Source organism: Protopterus annectens, chromosome 3.part1 (assembly GCF_019279795.1).
Source record: "Protopterus annectens isolate FY-2018-M chromosome 3.part1, PAN1.0, whole genome shotgun sequence".
In the NCBI taxonomy this organism is placed as follows: domain Eukaryota; kingdom Metazoa; phylum Chordata; order Ceratodontiformes; family Protopteridae; genus Protopterus; species Protopterus annectens.
In genome coordinates this window covers 1,076,575,886-1,076,596,874 of record NC_056732.1, presented here as the reverse complement: position 1 = coordinate 1,076,596,874, position 20,989 = coordinate 1,076,575,886, and the positions used below count along the sequence as shown (strand labels likewise).

The 20,989-nt window shown below is 38.0% G+C and overlaps 1 protein-coding gene across 3 annotated transcripts in view; it reads left to right on the top strand.

The window, feature by feature from the left end:
- GDAP1 (ganglioside induced differentiation associated protein 1) overlaps positions 1-20,989 on the top strand; it is a 178,860-nt gene that overhangs the window by 8,887 nt on the left and 148,984 nt on the right. The window contains exons 2-3 of one of the 3 annotated variants that reach the window (XM_044067210.1): positions 9,785-9,977; positions 15,161-15,334. In XM_044067210.1, the coding sequence (XP_043923145.1) occupies positions 9,785-9,977; positions 15,161-15,334 (367 nt within the window). Of the gene's footprint in view, positions 1-9,784; positions 9,994-15,160; positions 15,335-20,989 lie in introns of those variants that run through there. The other 2 variants (XM_044067212.1, XM_044067211.1) reach the window with 2 other exon arrangements.

Here is a 20,989-nt window from a genome sequence, read left to right as displayed (position 1 = left end):
ACCTCTCACTATCCACACTTAATACAATTCCTTGCCTACCACAGTGCACCATACAACTAAATCATCCCAGTGTCTAAACTACCTACCCCAACTCAGTTAAAGCTGCTACTCTTGCTCATACTTCTACAACCTCTAACAGCAGCCTACCTGCTAACCTCATATGAACACCCATTATGTCCACAAATTCACTACCCCATAAGCAAACTGCCACACCATCACTACCTGTACTCATTAACCACATAAACATAACATCTACACCCAGCTACCTACTGTCAAAATATCATAGATTAGTCCACATTAGGCATAACTATCTAAAAGCCAGAAGGTCTCTAAACCTACACAGTAAATTCCCAAATCCTATATGTGGAATACAACTCCACTCATTAAGAGATGGGGATATTCACTCAATCCCAGGCCCAACAAATACTTCTACCACTCAACTCCACAACCCCAATCCCTCTACTAAATATTCCCTTACCAAACCTCCAAACTCACTCTTTATAGCACACCTCAATATACGTAGTATAAATAACAAAGTTGCACACCCCCATGCTCTCTTGGAAGCATACTTCTTTGACATTCTATGTTTAACAGGAACGTGGTTAAAACCTGCAACTAAAGACAATGAAGTCATCCCACCCGGATATAATATCTTGAGACAAGACCGTGCAGCCAAGAAGGGAGGGAGGATAGCTATTCTATTCAAGGCAAGGTTTCAAGTTACTACCCCTGACTATAAACCACCTCATGACTCTAATGCTGAAATCCTTATCTTTAAACTTCAGCTCAACACTTTCAAAACCATATATATCATATGTATCTGTCTTCCTCCCAGTAATAAGACAACCACCTTAGAAGATATCCTGTGCTGGCTATCTCAAAACTTCCCCCAAGAAACTATAATCCTAGATAACTTTAATATCGATTGGAAGTGCTGCAGCACTGACCACCCTACCACCCATATTAACCTATATGTTTTCTCTCAAACCATTACCTCCCCTACCAGGATACACAAAACCAATAAGAAAGTAAGTACCTTAGATTGGATTCTCATAAATAATCATCTCCAGACATATGAAGTAGGGACCCTCCCTGATGATGTAAGTGACCACTCACTCACCTACCTTATCAGGCATAAGACCAATATACCCATCCCAACCACATTCAGGACAATTCGGACCAAGAAAAACTTTAACCCTGATCTCTTTTAAAGTGAACTTAGGGCATGTGATTGGTCTCCCACAAAATACCTCCCACTTGAGGAAGCCGTAAAGTACTTTAATTCTAAATTCCTAGCCATACTAGACCACCATGCACCAACCCATTCTATCAGAATTAGGACTAAACCTGCCCCATGGCTTTCAAAGAAACCAAGCAAAAAAATCCATCTTAGAAATAAATACTGGACTAAATGGCGAACCACTAAAAACCCCGCAGATCAACAAAAATTCAGACAGCTGAGAAATGACACACAAAAAAGCTATACTCTACCTACAACTCCAGAAAACTCACCAAAATAAACCACAAAAATTTTGGGCGAGCATTAACCAACTACTCCACCCAGGTCAAGCCATTACGCCAAGCCCACAAGGCACAGACCATGAGAATCCCAAGCAAACTGCCAATGCCTTCAATACCTTTTTCACAGAGACTATTCAAACACTCTGCAATCAGCTATCACCTGATAGCTTAACTCTACTAACCTCTAATACTAGCCCACCCCCTCCATTTCTCTTCCAACCAGTCCCAACATTACACATTCTTACCCTTATCAAAATACTGAAACCATCCACTCCATCAGCTGATCAGTTACCTGCAGAATATCTACAAAAAAGCAGCCAAATCCATAGCCTATCCCATTTCCATTCTGATTAATAGAACCATCAGTGAAGGACACATCCCCAACTCTCTGGAAAATCTCCCACATTATCCTCCTACATAAAGTTGGCAACTCTACCAAATTTTCTAACTACCGTCCCATAGCCTTACTTTCTCCTTTGACAAAAATAATGGAAAAATGCATCCATAGACAGTTACTTGACCATCTAATCCAAAATAACTTACTTTGCAGGTGTTAACATGGATTCAGGCCATTCCACAGCACTACCACTGTCCTCCTATTCTTTACTGACTGTATTAAAAAAAAAACGTAATAAGAATATGCTGCTCTCTGCACTCTTCATTGATCTGTCCAAAGCATTCGATGTGGTTAACCACCAGATACTTAAAAATATCCTCAAATCCCTGTCACTAGATGCACTGGCTATAAAATGGTTCCAATCCTACTTAGACAATAGACAGCAGGCTGTGCTATGGCATAATAATTTATCTACCCACCTTCCCATTAACCTTGGTGTCCCTCAAGGGTCCATATTAGGACCTCTCCTATTCTCAGTTTTTCATCAATGACCTTCACTTAGTAATCCCTCAAGCTACATGTATACAATACGCAGACAATTCTACACTTATATGCTCAGCCACATCTACATCAGAACTGCAGTCCCTAACCCAAAAGGTGTTTAATACAATAGAACAATGGTTTACACAGCACTGCCTTCTCTTGAACCCTCCCCAAAAAACAAAACTCTTGCTCTTTACTCCTACATGGAAGTCTTCTCCAATAGATTTCACAGTAATATCCAATAATGGTACTCTCATATCTCCAGATCCAGCTACCAAACTACTCGGAATAACTATTGACAGCAACCTTAACTTCAACACCCATATCAACAATACACTAAAAACTATTAATAGAAAACTAGGCTTTCTCTACAGGATCAAACCCTTCCTTTCTCCAGCAGCTAGAATAACTATTGCTCACACTCATCTAATCTCAACACTCCTCTATGCCTCGCCCATATATACTAATCTATCAAAGAGTAACCTCAACAAAATGGAAAACTCCTACAATAACATTGCTAAATGTGCCACAGGCAATCCGTTTAGAATCCATCATTGTTAAAATCTAAAGCAGCTAGGATGGCTTGAGCTACAAAATCAGCTTAAATTTCTCCAACTGACCATTGCCCATAAGACCCTTTACCAACCTTCCAATACTCCAATACTTTCTACCCTCATTATCCCCTACAAAAATCTTAAAACCTTATGTTCATCACATAAACTTCTAGTAAATCCAACAACATGGCTGGTGACTGTGTTCTCCAATACTGTTGGAAAGTGTTGGAACCTACTTCCTAGTGAACTTTCATCACTGTCCTCTATATCACTTTTCAAAAACAAACTGAAACTTTTCCTTAGAACACACTGGTCATTCCCCTGTACTAACCTTGACTAACTTACTCTTCTTACTAGGTTCTGCTTACCCACTACTTCTCAGTACCAAGTCCTATTTTCCTTGATAACAAAGACAACTTTATCTTCTAGATAATGCTGGTGTTTGTACTGACATCTTCTGTGGGTACTTACTTTAATACATACGTGATCATTTGTTAAATAGTTATACAATGAGCTGCCATCATTGTTAAATTATGTATTGTACCTGCATTGTGTTATTAAATTTGTGTTCTCGCAGTTTATCTCCCCAGGCCTCTACTGAAAATGGACATATATCCAGTTAGACCAGCCTGGTCCACAAATGTAGAATAAAATAAATAAATAAAAACTCTGAAGTTGTGTTCACAGTGAGTGCTGAATACTACTGTTACAAAAGTATTTGTCATGGGTGGTTGGATGTCAAATACAGAGCGTCAGTTTTAGCCTTTGAGCAGAATTTGGACTGTAGTATGTCCTGATGACAGGAAAAAGTGAGGAAAGTGTCAATCACCTAGTACTGACTAGAAATATATTTGCATCTTCAGAGATGTGACAGTATGTTGATGCTTGCTTTTACATAGAGGTCATGGTTTTGGTTTAGGATAAGTTAAATGAATGTGTTTTTATTTAGTCAGACAGAATTCTTTGCACCCATCTGTAAAATGGGATATATAGTAAGGACATTTAATTCACAAATTGCAGGTTTAAGAGGCCATAAGTGAGGACTGAAAGTTTGTCTAGTATTTTTGCAGGAGTATTTTCTGACTATAGGAGACAACTTTCCTAGTACTGTTTTACTAATAGGGATTTCACATGGGGTGGGGATATGACAAGGAAAAGAAGAGCATGTCAGATAAAATGCACAGGTGATAGCAAGACTTGTTTATGTCAGATATGAACATATTCTTTATTTCTGTATCCGTATTAATATTGCTACAACTAAGTGATTTAAAATGACTGCATTTGCTAAATTAAAGCTTAGGTGATGCCTAATGTACCACTGATTCTAAGCCTGTAACTTTTATAGTTTATGAGGTATTGCATCCATCCATGCTTCCATCCATTCACATTTCCCATTTTTGCACATGGGGTAGGGGTATTACTTCAAAAGTGAGAATCATCTAGAGCTAATGTTCACTCCACTGGTTGTTTTTTCCATACCACACATACACACAGGCACACTCACACCTATGGCCAATTTAGAGTGCCCAATCCACTTACTGCATGTCTTTGGAATATGGGAGGAAAATGGAGCATCCACATAAATCCCTTGCAGAAACAGGTAGGACATGTAGACTGTGCACACAAAGCACTCCAGCCAAGAGTTGAATCAGAAAACTTTTTTCTGTGAGGCAACAGTGCCATCTGCTGCAGTACTGTACTGCCAAAAATTCTGTCACCCCGGATGGGATTCAAACCCACAATCCTTGGCTTAGAAAGCTAGTGCTTTATCAATTAGGGTACTGGGGCCTTTAAGAGGTTGTATATTGCCCATATTTCAAACTATTTATTTATTTATTTAGTTATTTATGTATTTATTATGTTTGTTAGACAGGATAATCCCCCTTTCAATGGAGGCCCAGGGAGAAAAGCTACAGAAAAACAATTAATATACAATAAATCTTAACATTTCAAAAAAAATTGTATGCCGTAGGTTAGATAGGTAAAATACAATAAAAATCCAGTTTATGTATTAACAATAAAATACAAACGTCCTGAATTATTGATGCAATTCAGTTGTAGAGGGGAGAAAATTACCCAGGAATATGCATATTGCCCGCATGTTGGATTACACAAGTAGGCATCATTTTACTATTTTTTAATATCCCAGAATCTGAGCATACTTAAATGAGCTTTATAATTATATTAGCATTTATATGTGGAAGAAAAAAGCATGCTTTATGATGTTAATATGACATTAATATCAAAAGATTAACTTGGATGGTATTTATTTGGGGTTATAAAACTGAGTTCTTACCCTTGCATCTATTGTATAATATTATTGTAAAGATACAATTCTACTTAACATCTCTTGTTGCTTATTTTAGTACATTTTATAGTTCCCATTGTATTATTTGTTTGCGGTATGCTTTTACAACACAGTTTTGTCTGAAATGGCTAAGAATTAACCATTAATTGCACTCCTGAATGAAGTATTTTACACTTGCTATGCTTGAGACAGTTAAACACTACAGAGTTTATAAGTTTTATTAGTGCTACATTATTTGTACATGTAGCGTTGTCGCCTCACAGTAAGGCGTTGTCCTGTTCAATTCTCAGCTAGAGCGTCTTCTGTGTGGAGACATGCGTGAATGGGCGTACCTCCATTGAAGGTTGTGCGTCAGGGCTGGCAACTCGGCATGTAAAAATCTACTGCCAATCATTAGCAGACCAGAGTTCCGCTGTGGCGACCCCTAACTGGGAAAAGCCAAAAGGCACAACAACAACACTGTTAAACAAGTCATCTCTCATGTTGCTCTTACAAGTGTTCCCTAAATCCATTGTCATCCTTTAGTATTGCTGTGTCAGATGGATAAGTCAGCATCTGCTAATTCCAACAATTCCAGAATCAAGGCAACCTGCTACACCATTATAATTATTATTTGTATATACGTACTTAAAAGTGTTAACCTATCCACCCATAACAACCATACATATTCATCTCAGTGGTTCTGATGGATACCACAATAACAGAAATGTGAACATTAAAGCTTAGATATCACCACACTAGAAAATCAGTTAAAGAAAATGACTCCTGCTTTTATACCTGGAAATAATTGTCAGTAGCTGCAACATTTTGATTCACTCCTGACTTAGAGATACTGATTTGAAACAGCATCATTTTACTAAATGTTTTCCATTGACAATCTATCTCCCATTGATTCTTATATTTATCTAAGCTATGTAAAGATATGTAGTGCAGATAACATGAATTACTTAGCTCGACGGACTTACCAATAAACAGTCCCTGTCAGATATTCTACCTGCACTTGATATTTCTTTTGCTACATCCTAATTTTCATACTAATTGACTCCTCCTCACTTTTCCAGTAGTACTCAGTGACCAAACTCTTTCCCATTTCTTTTTTTCATAATGCCAAATATATGATATCAGAGGAAAAGAGGAGCTAAAAACCAGAGACTCCTGTGTATTGCTAAAACATTTGAGAGCATTGTTATCTGGATAATAGCCTTAACTGTCTACCTGCAGATTACACATGATCCAGATCCCCCACTTTTCAGAATATTTTGGTCATCAATGCAATGTCTCACTTGTGTACCCCCCAGTCCTAGCACATCTGTGCATTATGGCATGCTTATGAGTTTACGTATCAGTGCCATTTGGCTTAGCTTCTACATGTAGCGATTCTACTAGCAATTTGCCAGTGAAAGAATACTGGACATTAAAGCTTAGTAAGTAAGCACTGATAAGCAAACAAAAAGAGGTTTGTAGTTGTGTAACCTTGGATTGGACAAAATATCTGTGCATTTCTGTTGAGTATCTAAACACAGGTTAATTAACTAAAGTGGTTGTGTGGCATAGAGAGATAAAAACCTGGATACATGCCAGATAGCCTGCATTCAGTTAGTGGCACCTAAAGTTGGAAGATCTCTGGGGGAGGGGGGTAGGACTGAGTAGCATTTTTCAGCTTGCCTCTCCTAAGGGGAGGAAGGTAGTTCAGCTTGCTACACAGATCCATTCACAGGAGTGTAGGAGTCCCATAAGTCTCACTAGTTTTATATGTAAGGCCATGGAAAGAATTATCATGGAGATGACCAACAGAGATATAGTAAACCTCCTGATACTGTCCCCAACCCAGTTTGGTTTCATAAAGTGCAGATCATGCCTTCTCAACCTGGTGGGTGTCTTTGAGAAGGTCACCAAAGCAATGGATGAGGGCAGAAACGTTCACACTGCCCACCTTGACCTGGCCAAGGTATATGACACAATACCCCACTCAGGCATTGTTGACAAACTCAAGAGGTTAGGTACAAACCTGTATGTCACCTGGTTGATAGCCAACTGGCTCACACACAGGACCCAGGAAGTTAGAATTGGGGAGTCCACCTCTACAAAGAGGCCAGTCACAAGTTGAGTCCCTCAGGGATCACTCTTTGGACCACTCCTTTTTGGCATTTACTTCTCAGAAGTCAAAGCCAATGTCACTGGTCTCTGGCTGACTAAATTTGCAGATGATTGCAAATTAGGAGCTGACATGGAATCTCACACTGACACAAATGTTCTACAGGAGGGGCTGACACAGACAAACAACTGGTGTCAGAGTCATGGACTAAAAATAAATGCCAAGAAATGCATAATAGTATCCTTGGGCTATCATATTGACAACACACCCCTTAGAGCTGACCCAGTAGTCAGGGACTTAGGGATACACATGGCTAGTAATCTAGCCTTTGATCATCACATGTCTGCAGTGGTGAGGAAATCATTCTATGTTGCGCAACTTATAAACAAAGGTATGGCATGTAAGTCCAAGGGAGTCATTGTTCTACTGTATTCGGCATTCATCAGACCTATCATTGAGTACAGTGCTCCCTTTGGTATGTACCTAATCAGTCATATCCAACAACTGGAATGTCCACAGAGGTTCCTCACTAAAAGAATACAGGCCATAAGTAATATGTCTTGTGCAGATCTCCTCAAGGCCTTATCCCTGTATTCTGTCTCCTACAGGCTTTTGAGGGGAGATCTCTGCCTGGCATACAGGGCATTGTCAGACCCCACTCAGATGGACTGCCTGCATATCTACAAAACAAACAGTACCAGAAGTACCTGATCTAAAGGATTAAACCTTGCCTGTGATATAAATAGGACCTGCTGGAGAGATAGGTATGTAGCCCAGATACTACCCCATCTATGGAAAAGGCTCCCCATCCATGTGAAGCAGAGTTCATCCTTAATCCAATTCATAGTGTAACTTGGACAATTGGATAGGAAACTGGAAATTCATCCCTGGTTTGGCACCTATGTCTCTGATGCAGACAGGTAGCCTGTAAATGGTTCATCTCCCAGGCCCATGCTTACACTTATCAAGGGTATCAGAACTCATCAGAGATTTGGGATGCATGGCTAGACTTAAAAAGGCCCTAGTAAACACCTATGAACCTATTAAGTTGGCTGTATTTGGAATTAGGTGGTTTTACCACATAGGCCAGGAATTTAAACAAATATGGAAGCACATGTGTGTTCTCAGACAGCAGCACTTATGGAGTCAGAGCTGGCAGAGGGGTTAGGTTGGGTAAGAATCAGGGTCTGTGTGACATAGTAGACTGTCTCACTCTCAAACTCCCAATTCTTGCCTCAGAGGGAAACAGATGCAATGATGAACTTCTCATCTTGGTCAAGGAATGAATAGGTTGTAGGGCTATCATCCAGCCCAGGGAATGAATGGTCCTGCTTGTCACCCTGTAAAGAGATACAGATGATACAACTGGGAGCAAGAACACAAGTCATTGAGTGGAGTCATGTGGAAAAAAAATAAGTTGTGTAACGTATGCTCCATTATTAAGTTTAGACAGAGGTACATGAATCCAAATGGATTTTATTGAGTCAGTAATACTGTGTTGTAAGTAAACTATTACATAACAGGTGTAGCACAGTGGAGTAACAGTTAGAAATGCAACCTAATGTGTTTGATTTTCCACTTTAGGTCTCCCTGTGGGTGCCTTCTGTACAAAATCAACTTATTCTTTCTCTGTCCGTGTTGTTTTTTGCCAGGTGTTCTGTTTTACTCTCACATCCCAAAGATATGCTGCAGGTGAATATGCAGTCCTCTAGACTGGTCATAGGTGTGAGTGCTACCACATATGAATGTGTTGTTTGTGTGTGTGCACACACGTGCGTGTGTGTGTGTGTGTGTGTGTGTGTGTGTGTGTGTGTGTGTGTATGTGTGTGTCCTGTAATGGGATGACACATTGTCTAATATACAATTCTATGCCTTGTAAATACTGGTTGACAGGATAATTTCCAGCTTCACTGCAGTCTTTGATGTAATTAAGTGAGCAATCAGAAGATGAATGAATGAATGAATCAAAACATAATTAGTTTTTATGCAAGCTATGGCACAGTGTGTATATTTGTGCTTTGTTTATTTCCCCATAAATGTGCCTATCCTGGGATTTACAGACTTACTCAATAGAGGTACAGCTGACGTATTAGACAATTGGGTGTACTACACTAGTAATTACTTGTTGATGAGCTCTGCCGACTGGGTGCTATGGCACTAAAACTTAATGCAAAGCACTATGTGTCAAAAACAGAATGTATACACACATATTTTTATTGTGGTTCACTTTAAATAGTATTATTTCATTCTGCAGTTACCTTATGATGTAGGTTATACTTTGTGTAATACATAGAAAGTTATTTCTTAGCAGCCCATCAGGCTACTCTACCAGTACAGTAAGTGGTAAAGAATTGTACATAATTTACTTCTTGTGTTTTCTAGTGGATTTAATAACATGGCATATCAACTGTAAATCTATTTTTCAGGTTCGCTTGGCAATTGCAGAGAAAGACTTAAAATGTAAGGAGTATGATGTAAGCCTTCCTCTCAGTGAACATAACGAGCCATGGTTTATGCGCCTGAATCCAGCTGGTGAAGTGCCTGTTCTTGTCCACGAAAATAACATTGTATGTGAAGCAAGCCAGATCATTGACTACCTTGAAGTGACTTTTATGGATGGTAATTCAGTTTGAAGGTATAAGTGTGTGTGTGTGTGTGTGTGCGTGTGTGTGTGTGTGTGTGTGTGTGTGTGTGTGTGTGTGTGTGTGTGTGTGTGTGTGTGTGAGTGTTTGTGTGCATGTGTGTGTGTGTTTGTGTGCATGGACACACTCGCATGTTTGTCTCTGTGTCTGTGTGAGTGCATGTGTATGTGTGCAAGCAACATTAACTGTTTTGTGCAGAATGCAGTAACTTTAAATATATGGTATTCCATTGTTTTTTGTGTGTGTGTGTGTGTGTGTGTGTGTGTGTGTGTGTGTGTGTGTGTGTGTGTGTGTGTGTATGTGCATGCGCAAGCAACATTAAACATTTAGGTCAGAATGCTGTAACTGTATCTATATGTCATTCCATTTTTAAGGGGATGAGGGTACCATAAATACAATACTTTTTCTCCTCAAGAAATTGTTAATTCACTTTATTTAACCTGGAATAAATGATGTAGTCTATACAGTGCATGGCCAAATTATAATGCTGGTAATAGCAAGTATGGTGTTGAGAATAAGATACTCTGTTATGTGCTAATGTGGATTACAATTGTATTATAAGCTGCATTATTTGTTTGCAGTTGTTTTAACTTTCAAGTAACATAGCTTCTTAAAGTAGAGCTTCTACTTTGTAAGGCATACTAAATGAACAGGATTGGCAGCAGCTGACAGGGGCAAGAGGCAAAAGCAGGCTGTTATTTTCAGTGAAGTGATTTTAAACTTACTGCCTAATTAAAGTTTCAGAAATCAACATTCTTCCTGAGGACATGCAGCTAATTCAAGTGTTTGCTGTGGCCTTTCTGAGAAGCAACAAAGTTGCCATATCAGGACTATTTGAAAAACATAGTAATATGAAAGCACAACTCATTTTAGGAACAGTTTTTAATGTTAAGAAACACTCAAAGGCTACAAAAAAATACACGGAAGATAAAGAGTCAGAGTTCATAGAACATAGGATAGAACGCATCTATATCACATTGTCGAATTGTGAAAATAGTGAACAGCTACAATATCGAAAATGTTCATCGTAATGTGTTTTGTGGCAGGCTGCACCCCCACACCCCCCGCTAATTATATATACCAACTCCGAGATCGCAATACAGTGAGGAAAGGGCAAATATTCCAATCCCCACTGTACCACGGCCCCACAAAACATATTTTGATGAACGGCATTTTTGATATTGTAGCCTTTCGCTATTTTTCACAATCCGACAACATGAATGGGACCCGATAGAACTGATGGAGGAGGTCAGATAAGACAGACATACAATTAATTAGTAAATTGGAAGTATAAACATAACTAAAAATTGCAAGAAAGGCCCATACAATATATGCAAATTCCCTTTTAAGGATTTACCAATATTTCAACTGCATGGCTTCTAAATATCTATGACCTTTTAATTTTTTAAGCCTTTACTTGTGCCTTCAGGCCCATAAAACCAAACCTGTGTAGCTGCAGATGTACCATACTTGCCTTTATTTTTTTACTCACTTTTACAACATAAATTGAATTATTTAGCCGCACTTTAGAAACATCAAGCTTAAAAACAGCCTTGATGCCCATAACATTAGGTTGACTGCAAAATCTCCCAAATAATATCCAAAGCAAAAGGTCAAAAGGTCATACAGATAAAACTATTTAGTAAACACTGCAAGAAATACCCAGCAAAGCTAAAGTCTTTACTGTGTAAAGCCTTAAACTTACTGTAGTGGAAGCCCATGGGATATATGCAAATTGCTGTCTAATTGTAACTGACCTAGAAAAAAAACCTTCTAAATGCTATCTTAAAACATTCTTTCCTTGATAAAGTTGATTTGTTTATCATGTATCCCACCAGGCAAAATAATTTATGGAGTAGTTGCCAGACTCAGCATATGTAACTTATGATCCATATATAACAGAGATCAGTCTGAATGGCTTGGGGTAGTTGGGGCTTTCCTTGGTTTTAGGATGGGAGAGATAAAGGCTGTATCCATTGCAATTTGAAAAAAATAAAGCTCACCTGTCTCATTCATACAGTTGGGTAGTAATTGTAACAGGAGCTTGTGTCTTATTTGAACTTCTGCAGTTATAATCAAGCATTAACATTTATTAGTCTGAGCCATTATGTGTGCAGTTTGGGAGGTCATCTCTGATTTGGACAAGGTTTGTGGGGATAAAAACGATGTAGATGACTGTGGGTAAGTTGGGCTCAGACAATATTTTAAAAACTCTGTTAGAATCTTTTGAATACTTATCGCCCTGGTTTGTGTAGAAAAGCCCTCCATATCCTGTACTCTAACTATAACGCTTTGTCTCCTGAGTTTATGTGATGACTGACATTGAGTCCTGGGCATTACCTAGGGGCACTGTAAATTCACTACACAAAGCTGCATAGTTTGCTATTACTTTATACCTCAAAGTTTAAAGCAGGTGTCTGCAAACCATGCTTTACCAGTCTGCCTTTCTCGGTACACTTCTGCACAAAGGTTTGATTTCCTTTACCTGCAGGGTTTCTTTATCACAGTATTGCAAGTAAGCTATATGATTTCTATGCAACTATGAAGCTGAAACGTGAAAATTATTTGGCCTCTCGTAATTGTTTTGATGTATTTAAGAAACATATACTTCATTGGTCTTATACATGTAACTGCACTACTTCATTCTCTATTACAGCTTGTGAAGGGCCTACACAGTTAAAATGAGAATAATTGCTTAAGCTATCTAACCTGGTAGAGAATTTCATTCCAACCCCAAAAGTGTTATGATGATTTGTGGGGTAGGGAGAACTAAAAGTCTGTCAGCCCATCTAGATAAAGAGTAGGCTGTAGGTCTTTTGCCCTTTGAAGGCAATGAATCAATCTGGCTGTCCCTCCTGTCAGAAGAATAAACAGGCTGATTATGTACTGTTAGAGAGCTATCAGGCAGACTGGTTAAGTAAATAGAAAAAAAAAAAGGATTGTATGACCTAATTATAGTGTATATTAGCTTCATACTTTTGATCATTGTATGCCACACAGTTACAAAAACACGGTGCACTTCACAGTTGCTGGAGTTCCTTGGCATCCAGGTTTGCTGATGTTGAGGATGATATAGTTTTCACTGTTGTTTAGAATTTACATATAGTGTTGTTTTGTGTTTTGAAAAAGAGAGCTGGCTATTAAAGGTAATTTATTAATTTTGTTTTCTACACATTTTCCTATGTAATAAAAAAGGAAATTAGCATATTTGAACTCATTTTTAGAATATTTGCAATAGGAATGCTGTGACATTATAGTAACAAAGTAATATTCAGAAAGTTAAAATGTGTTGTGTCTTCAGTATGTCACTAAGTATCAAAGAAGCTAGTTTTAGCCCCTTGCTCATTCTGCTAGCCTTCATCTGTTGTAACTGTGAAGAGATCACATGAAATATTCTAAAACAAAAGTTGTGATGACACCTTATTCACACACATCTAACATCCACCCCCTTGTACATGTCATGTGCACTTGTACATGCACACACATATACACAGCCACACAAAATAAACACACACACACACACACCACACATTCACTGTGCCACTACAAAACCAGATTCATGATTATTTAACTGTGATCAAATGAGAAAATGACAAGCAGAGGTGAATGTATTCCATCCAAACATTGACTCTACCCTGCCATAAATAGGTATGTTTTGGCTTTGCGTACCTCTGTTGTCTGACTGATGAAATGAAATGAATAATGACCACAATGGGCTCCTGTCAATCCATCAACAGCATTTCCCTCAAGTACTGTATGATTGACGGGTTCACTTACAGTGGAGTTTTCTTTTTTTCTTCACTGTTTGTATGACCTTAGAGTAGGTATATTTAAGTTTGGGGGTATACGTGTTATCCCCTCACACTGGGGGGGGGGGGTGCAGGGGGCTTGCCCCCTGGAAAAAACTTACCTCCAAGCTTTGATAAAACTTGTTTCACTCTACATCAATTTTACAACACTCAAGGAAAGTTCTGTTGATGGATTGACATGTAGCCAACCATAACAATATACTTCATATAGTTTCTTGCACACACACACACACACTTACTTGCTCTGCCATTGCAAAATTAGTCTGATGGTCAGCTGCTTTCACACATATCCTGATCACACTTCAGAGGTACCCACTTCCTGTGCATGCAACTGATATTTGAGTATGATGAAAAATGAAAGTGTTTAAAACCAAAATAGTGTTTTTAAACTGGTTGTTGCTGTTTGGCACGTATAGTACAATCCCCCCCCAAACTATATCAATGTTCCTTTTACAGTGATCAAACCCTTTTATTCCAATCACAGCCTGATCACACTTCTCAAAACAGCACTTCTTCTATAGCTCAAGTATTACACACATACACAGCCCCGATAAGCAACATCAGTGATCACTTTTAACAGTGGTCAGTAAATAAAAATAAACTGCCTGAATCTACATCCCCCAACCCCCACTCCACACACACACACACACACACACACACACACACACACACACACACACACACACACACACACACACACACACTCTTGTCATAGACAGTTATCATGTTCACTTTCAGAGTAAGTAACAATTAGAAGAAAATAAATTCCTACCACTGTGGTTGCTGTCAGTAAAACTACTAGTATTAATTACTAGCATCATCTCAGCTTCAGGAAGCCATAGCAAGATAAAGTAAAGGTATTCGACTTTGCAGGTTCATGCTTCTTTAAAAGTATTATTTAAAGTGGTTCACCCTCATTTTGTTAGAAAGTGCATACAGTCCTATTTAAAAAAATAAAGTAATTTAATTTCATCAGCTTTACCCTTATGCACAAAATTTCAGAATAAAATCTATAGCACAGGGACTGTAAAACAGGGCAAGTGCCCAATTTGTCCCCTCTCTTAATATAGCTTTGCAAGAAGTACTTTCATGGTACAAGCCAGAATAGTCACTGCTTCCATATGAACTTATTTATTCAGATTTGGATGGATGTACTTTCCTTATTTAAGCTTATGAAAAACTTGAGTTTTTTTCTTTACTTATCTGTATGGTTAATACTAATATAATGTCTTGCTATTTTACTTCTTTGATCAAACACTTGTCTAATACACTATCTATAACATGAAAGCACATTCATCAAAGTATCTGAGATCACTGGACTAAGATAGGCATTTTACATATTTTTCCCCAGAAAATACTCCAACGCTGATGCCAGAGGAAGGAAGCATGTACTACCTCAGGGTGCAACACTACAGAGAACTTCTTGATTCTCTGCCTATGGATGCTTACACACATGGCTGTATATTACATCCAGAGCTAACTGTGGACTCCATGATACCTGCATATGCAAACACTAGAATCCGCAGTATGTATTAATCTCTGTAAAATTATATTCTCAGTGGTGTTTGTCCTCTAAGTGATTTGTTATATTCTTTTCAAAGACTTTGTAATGTTATCATGTTAACACAATCAAAAGAGAAGTAAAAGTATATGATTTGTGCATGCAAGCAATTACGTGTCACTGCCGTCATCAGTTTATGAGATTACAGTTACTGCTGGCCTGGGAAAATATGCTGCATAACATAAAAAAACAAAAAGTAAGAACTATAATTATTGCAGTTGTTTACATGGCACAATTCTTATTTCTTTTTAAAATGCAATCCCTTTAATATTAAAAAAAACTGTAACATAAGCTCATTTTCTTCAGAATAGTGTGTAGTTTGTATCAATGTTTACATTATGATTTTTTAAACAAACATTTGGTTGGAGTAGATGCTGCATCAGAGAATTCTATGAATGAATACACTTCATTCAAATGTCACTTCTACAACAGTACCAACAGACCAACTGAAAATCCTGTTTTCTGGAAAACTACAAAATATAAGTACATCCTGGTCATTGGAAAAGCTCCTTCACTTCATCCTTACAGTTCTAAACCAAGTATTTGATTCATTGCCAAGGTGTAGCACCCTCATAAATGGTATAGTTAGTTATGTGTGTACAGAAGAAAGTCCCAGTCGTATGGGGGGCTTGGCAATTTTGCCTTCCCCACCAGCACTTCCATGTTATATGTACAATTTATATATAATGTACAGTTTCTGTTACAGTGTATTGGTGTCATGTTAGTGACAGAAAATTAATAAACTTTACTCTCTCTAGCCTGTGTTGGTAATACAAATGGATGTTGAGCATCCCTTAAATAAAGAATAAGGGAGTTTCCACAGTGCCATGGATTGCTTTCATCCATTTGGTGTAAATAAAAGCCATGTTTAAAAAAAACTGCTGTACCGCATTAATAAGTCAAAAAAAAGTTACATACTCAATTTAGTAGCAGACAGGTAGGTCAAATACCATTTGAAAGACAAAAAAGAAGAAAGAAAAAAAAACGTTTCTTTTCCATTTAAAAGTCCTGGTTAGCAGATATTTCTGTCACTAGCCCTCAGTGAGCACTGAAAAAAAAATAACCATGAGTTCTGTGTCCACTCTCTGGGGGAATCCAGTAAAGATAATTTTTGCAATCCCATGGTGTCATCCTTGGCAAATATCCATTTAATAACAGAGCAGAAATTGGTTAGATGCCTCTCAAGGCAGCCTTCCTTTCCCTCACTGTGAATTGATCTTCCTGTGCCTGTGTAAATGACCAGGCTCTGAATCAGTAAGATGTAACATCACATTCTTTAGTTCCTTTGTCGGGTATGACTGTAGAGCAGCCCTTAGTGAATTACCCAAGCAAAGATCTTCCAGAGACTGTCTGTAGCTATGATATTACTGAATGTTTAAATCTGAATGCAACTGCCCAAGAACCAATGAAGAATGAAGTTTGAATGATTATATGAATCTGTACAAGTCTCTGCAGTATATAACCCTTGCCAACAGGAGTTAAGACTGGGAATTTCTTCGTTTTGTCTCTGCTGTGGATGATTCCAGCAGTTAACACATAATTCTTGTTTTTCATTGTAAGTCTTTGGAACACAGCTTATTTTCCTCTCCCAAGTTTATTGCTCTTTGAGAAAAGGAAGCCTTTGCTTTGCAAAGATTAAACTTTCTTCCATATCCTATAATTTTGTCACCCTTTAACCTTCTGACACTTTTTAAATTGCATGGCTTTGTGCACTCTGATTTTTCAGTACTCTTGCTGCATTCTGGCACATTATATATGAGGGATATAGCAAGGTTAATACAATGCAATACATGAACACATGATTAATATATGCAATCAGTACACTAACACTGGCACTATACAATGGCATAATTATAATAGTAATAAGAATAATACTAATTATAACCGCTATCCATATGAATAATATTTAATTTCTTTTTAATCCATGATTTTATTTTCTACAGGGTCAATATGTAAACTTTTCTGAAAAGGTGATATCTCTGCCACATTGGCAGATCACTTTGTTCAGAAGTTTCTTCTCTGACTATTAGTTGTTAACCTAAGATAGTGAAACTTTAGCAGGAAAACACTGGAAAACTATAAACTTTTTTTTCATATTTATATAAAGGTGTTTTAAATTATTACCCCACAGTGGAATTCATAAACACCTTGCAGAAGGGACACAATGGTTTGTGTAAATAATACAAGATGTGAATTATTGAGATTCAGATACATGGTGCACGTGCTGATTATGCTGCCGTTTTCGTCCATATTGGGCCTCATCTGTAAAGAATTACTACAAACAATCGCTCTGCCTTTGATTGGCCTATATGATCTGCAAAGGCAGAATGAGACAAGACACAAGAACTGTCCATTATTAAGAATATCATAAGAGTAAAGGAACTCGAACTGGCTGTTGCATCCTGTCTGTGGTTTCTATCTAGAAGGATAAATGAAGGGACATCCAGCCTCCACTGTGTCCATTGCAGCAAGTGCTGCAGTGGGCTATGGGCAAATGATTATTTGCTATTTAATTTATTCAGTCATTTCTGTATAGAACAGCTATTAGATTTTTTAGGCCATGTAGTACAGGCTTCAGCCATGTCACCAGATGTTTCCTGAATCCTGTACCATTGGATGTTTCCTGAATCCTATACCATTAGAAATTTCCTGAATCATATAACACTGGATGTTTCCTGAATCCTGTACCACTGCATGTTTCCTGAATCCTATACCATTGGAAATTTCTTGAATCCTATACCACTGGAAAATTCCTGAATTCTATACCACTGGATGTTTCACGAATCCTAATCACCAGCTGTACAGTACAGCTGTTTCATTTGACCACCATTTGTAGAACCTTTCATTTTTTTCACACTGTGTCAAAATATTTTCACCAGTCCAAAAATAATTCCATTTTGCTTGCATACTTTAACTTTTATGGAATTAATTTAAAAAAAAATCATGTACCATTAATTTTACCCTATAATATGAAGAAAAAGTTATGCAGGCAGAAATATATTTTCCTAAATGGTTACTTGTCACTGTTTCCCTGAAGTTATTCTGGATCTGATCCAAGCTCTTGTGCAAATTCTAATTATGAGAACTCACTAAGGCATTATCCTCCCTGTTTTATTCTCTGGCATTTTCATTTATTTGTTTGATTAGAGAGTTTGTTGGAAGCACAGATCTAAAACACATTCAGTATATACAAGTGTGTATTTAAAAAAGAATGTGATTTAGAAAGACATTGTTTCTGAAAAAGTCTGTAGTGAAATAAAGAGATAAATAGCTCAACTAGTTTCCTGTGGTGCTGGCTCTGACATCTGCAAGTGCTTTTGTTTTATTTGTTGTAGAAAGTATTAACACGTAATTTTATGGCTAAGCTTTTATTTGGAGAGCTGTTTGTGTTCATTATTTGCTTGTTTCTAAGTAAAGTTAGTATTTTATTCCAACAATTCCCATTTTCTCCTTGGAAATTATTCATACGTGTTTGAATGGAACAACTCTGCAAGCAAAGGGGTGTACATATGATTTAATATCATTTTGTAGTATTCATTAACATAACGGCCAGTTATATGTCATCACTGCCAGAGTGTGTACCTGCATAAATGGCAATATTTTGTTACAGTACTGCATATTATGTATTACCAGTGAAGAAGTTCTACTTATGTCATGCTATGCACCACTTGTAAATATGAAGTTAGGTTTGTGCTGACAAGTATTGTGAGATTGTATAGGTATGACTACTTTGTGACATAACATCTGCTAGGACAGGGAAAATAAAATCTTAGTTATAGGAACTCTTCAGCACACTTCCACAAACAGGATACACACTACAGGCATAGGTTAAACAGGAATCTGCTCTTTCAGGAATGTGCCCATCTGTCCTACTGTAGTGCATCTGGCGATCATTAGCCTGACCCATGTTGTTGCATGACCTGTGCGTACTGCCTAACTCAGGATATATGTGTTTTTGAGGGCAGTGGTGGTTTTGTAAGGGGTAGGAATAAATGTGTAGAAGTTTGCCCTTGATGGGCAGTTATTTTAGGTTGTGAGTATATGTGTGTGTTGGGGAGAGGGTAGCGGTTTGGGAGTGTAGTTGTGATTGCACCATATTGTCCGGTGGATGTGTTACTATAAACACCATACTACCCATGCTTCATGCTGACAGCTCTCACTCTTGGTCATACTTTCATCGAACGTACATATGTTTGTATTGCTATGGCTAGGTTATTTGGGCTGGTGGGCGCCACTTTCCAGTACTGTGCTTGTAGAGGGTCCACAGATGTGGTAGTCTACAGGTTGCCTGCACATCTTAATATAAAGCCTTGTGATAATGCAGGTAAGCAGGAGCTTCTAATGTGTCATAGTAACATATTTACAGCATGTTTAGTCCATTGTTGCATAGGGCTGTAATATGTTCTATGTCACACACTAATACTAATGTTTTTTTCTCTCTCCCTCTTTTTGTCTCTGACACTATCCTTTTGTGTTTGACTTTATGTTTGTCATTTTATTTCTCTTCATGTATGTTTCTATTTTTTCTGCAGCAGCTACCATAGCTGTGTTTGTGTTGCAGACCAGGTCCCCACAGCCCATCAGGCCCACCTGCCCTCTACCAGAACTCCATTACCAACAGGTCTGCCTCCCTCTTAGGTGCTATAGAAGGGGTGCAGGCGGCATCTCTTGTACCCTCTGGTGATCGCTTACTGGAGGGAAGTATTATTGTTTCCTGTAATGGCACTGCCAGGGGTGCACACTTTGTCAGGCAGTGAAAATTCATGGAGGTGATAGAGGAGATGGTGGACCAGTAGCTGGAAGCCTGTATTAGCTGTCTAGAATGGGTCTTTCTGAGGTTTGTAGAGTCACACAGCTGTTTGCTTCTGCCTTCACTGCCTCAATCGAGATCCAGTGAGGAGGGTGGTCAGGGTGCTGACTGACCTCTCCCTGGGTCTAAGCAGTGTGGAAAAAGGGGAGTTATGCCTACTCTGTCCCCCATCTTCATGTTCCACTTCATTGTGCATCACATTCCTCCCATTTCCAAAACAGTTCTCCCCATCAACAATGGCCTCCTTTTGTCCACATGTCTATAATTCTAGAATCACCCCCATAGTGTGTCAGCACCTCCCATGTCAGTCTTTGCCTGTTTTTATGTTTGTTTCTTTTTTTTTCAATAATAATTCTTTATTTTATTTTTTCCAAACAACTAATACAGTACTACCAACTACTTACAATATGTACATGAATGCTTCCAACAGTTACATAGAATCATTATACATACCTATACACTTCTAAAAAAAAAAATAATGAAGAAAAAAGAACTAGTAACCATATAAGACTTATCTCAATAAAATTCAACAGTTATTCAGTTTTTCCCAGCGAATAGTGGAATGGAACTTTAAGCTAATACAATGTTAAAGATTTGTTCCCATATTTTTGTATTGTTTACATTTTTCTTATGATCACTAATTAGAAATTTATGTGCTAGAATATGTTTGGTGGCTACTATCTTGAAATTTTGCCATGATGTCTGTAAAGGGTTCAACCAATTGGAAGCTATATATAACTTCATCAACAAAAATATTGACTAGTATAATTCTTTGGGTTCTTTCCAAGTTGGGTGGTGGAATATGTAAA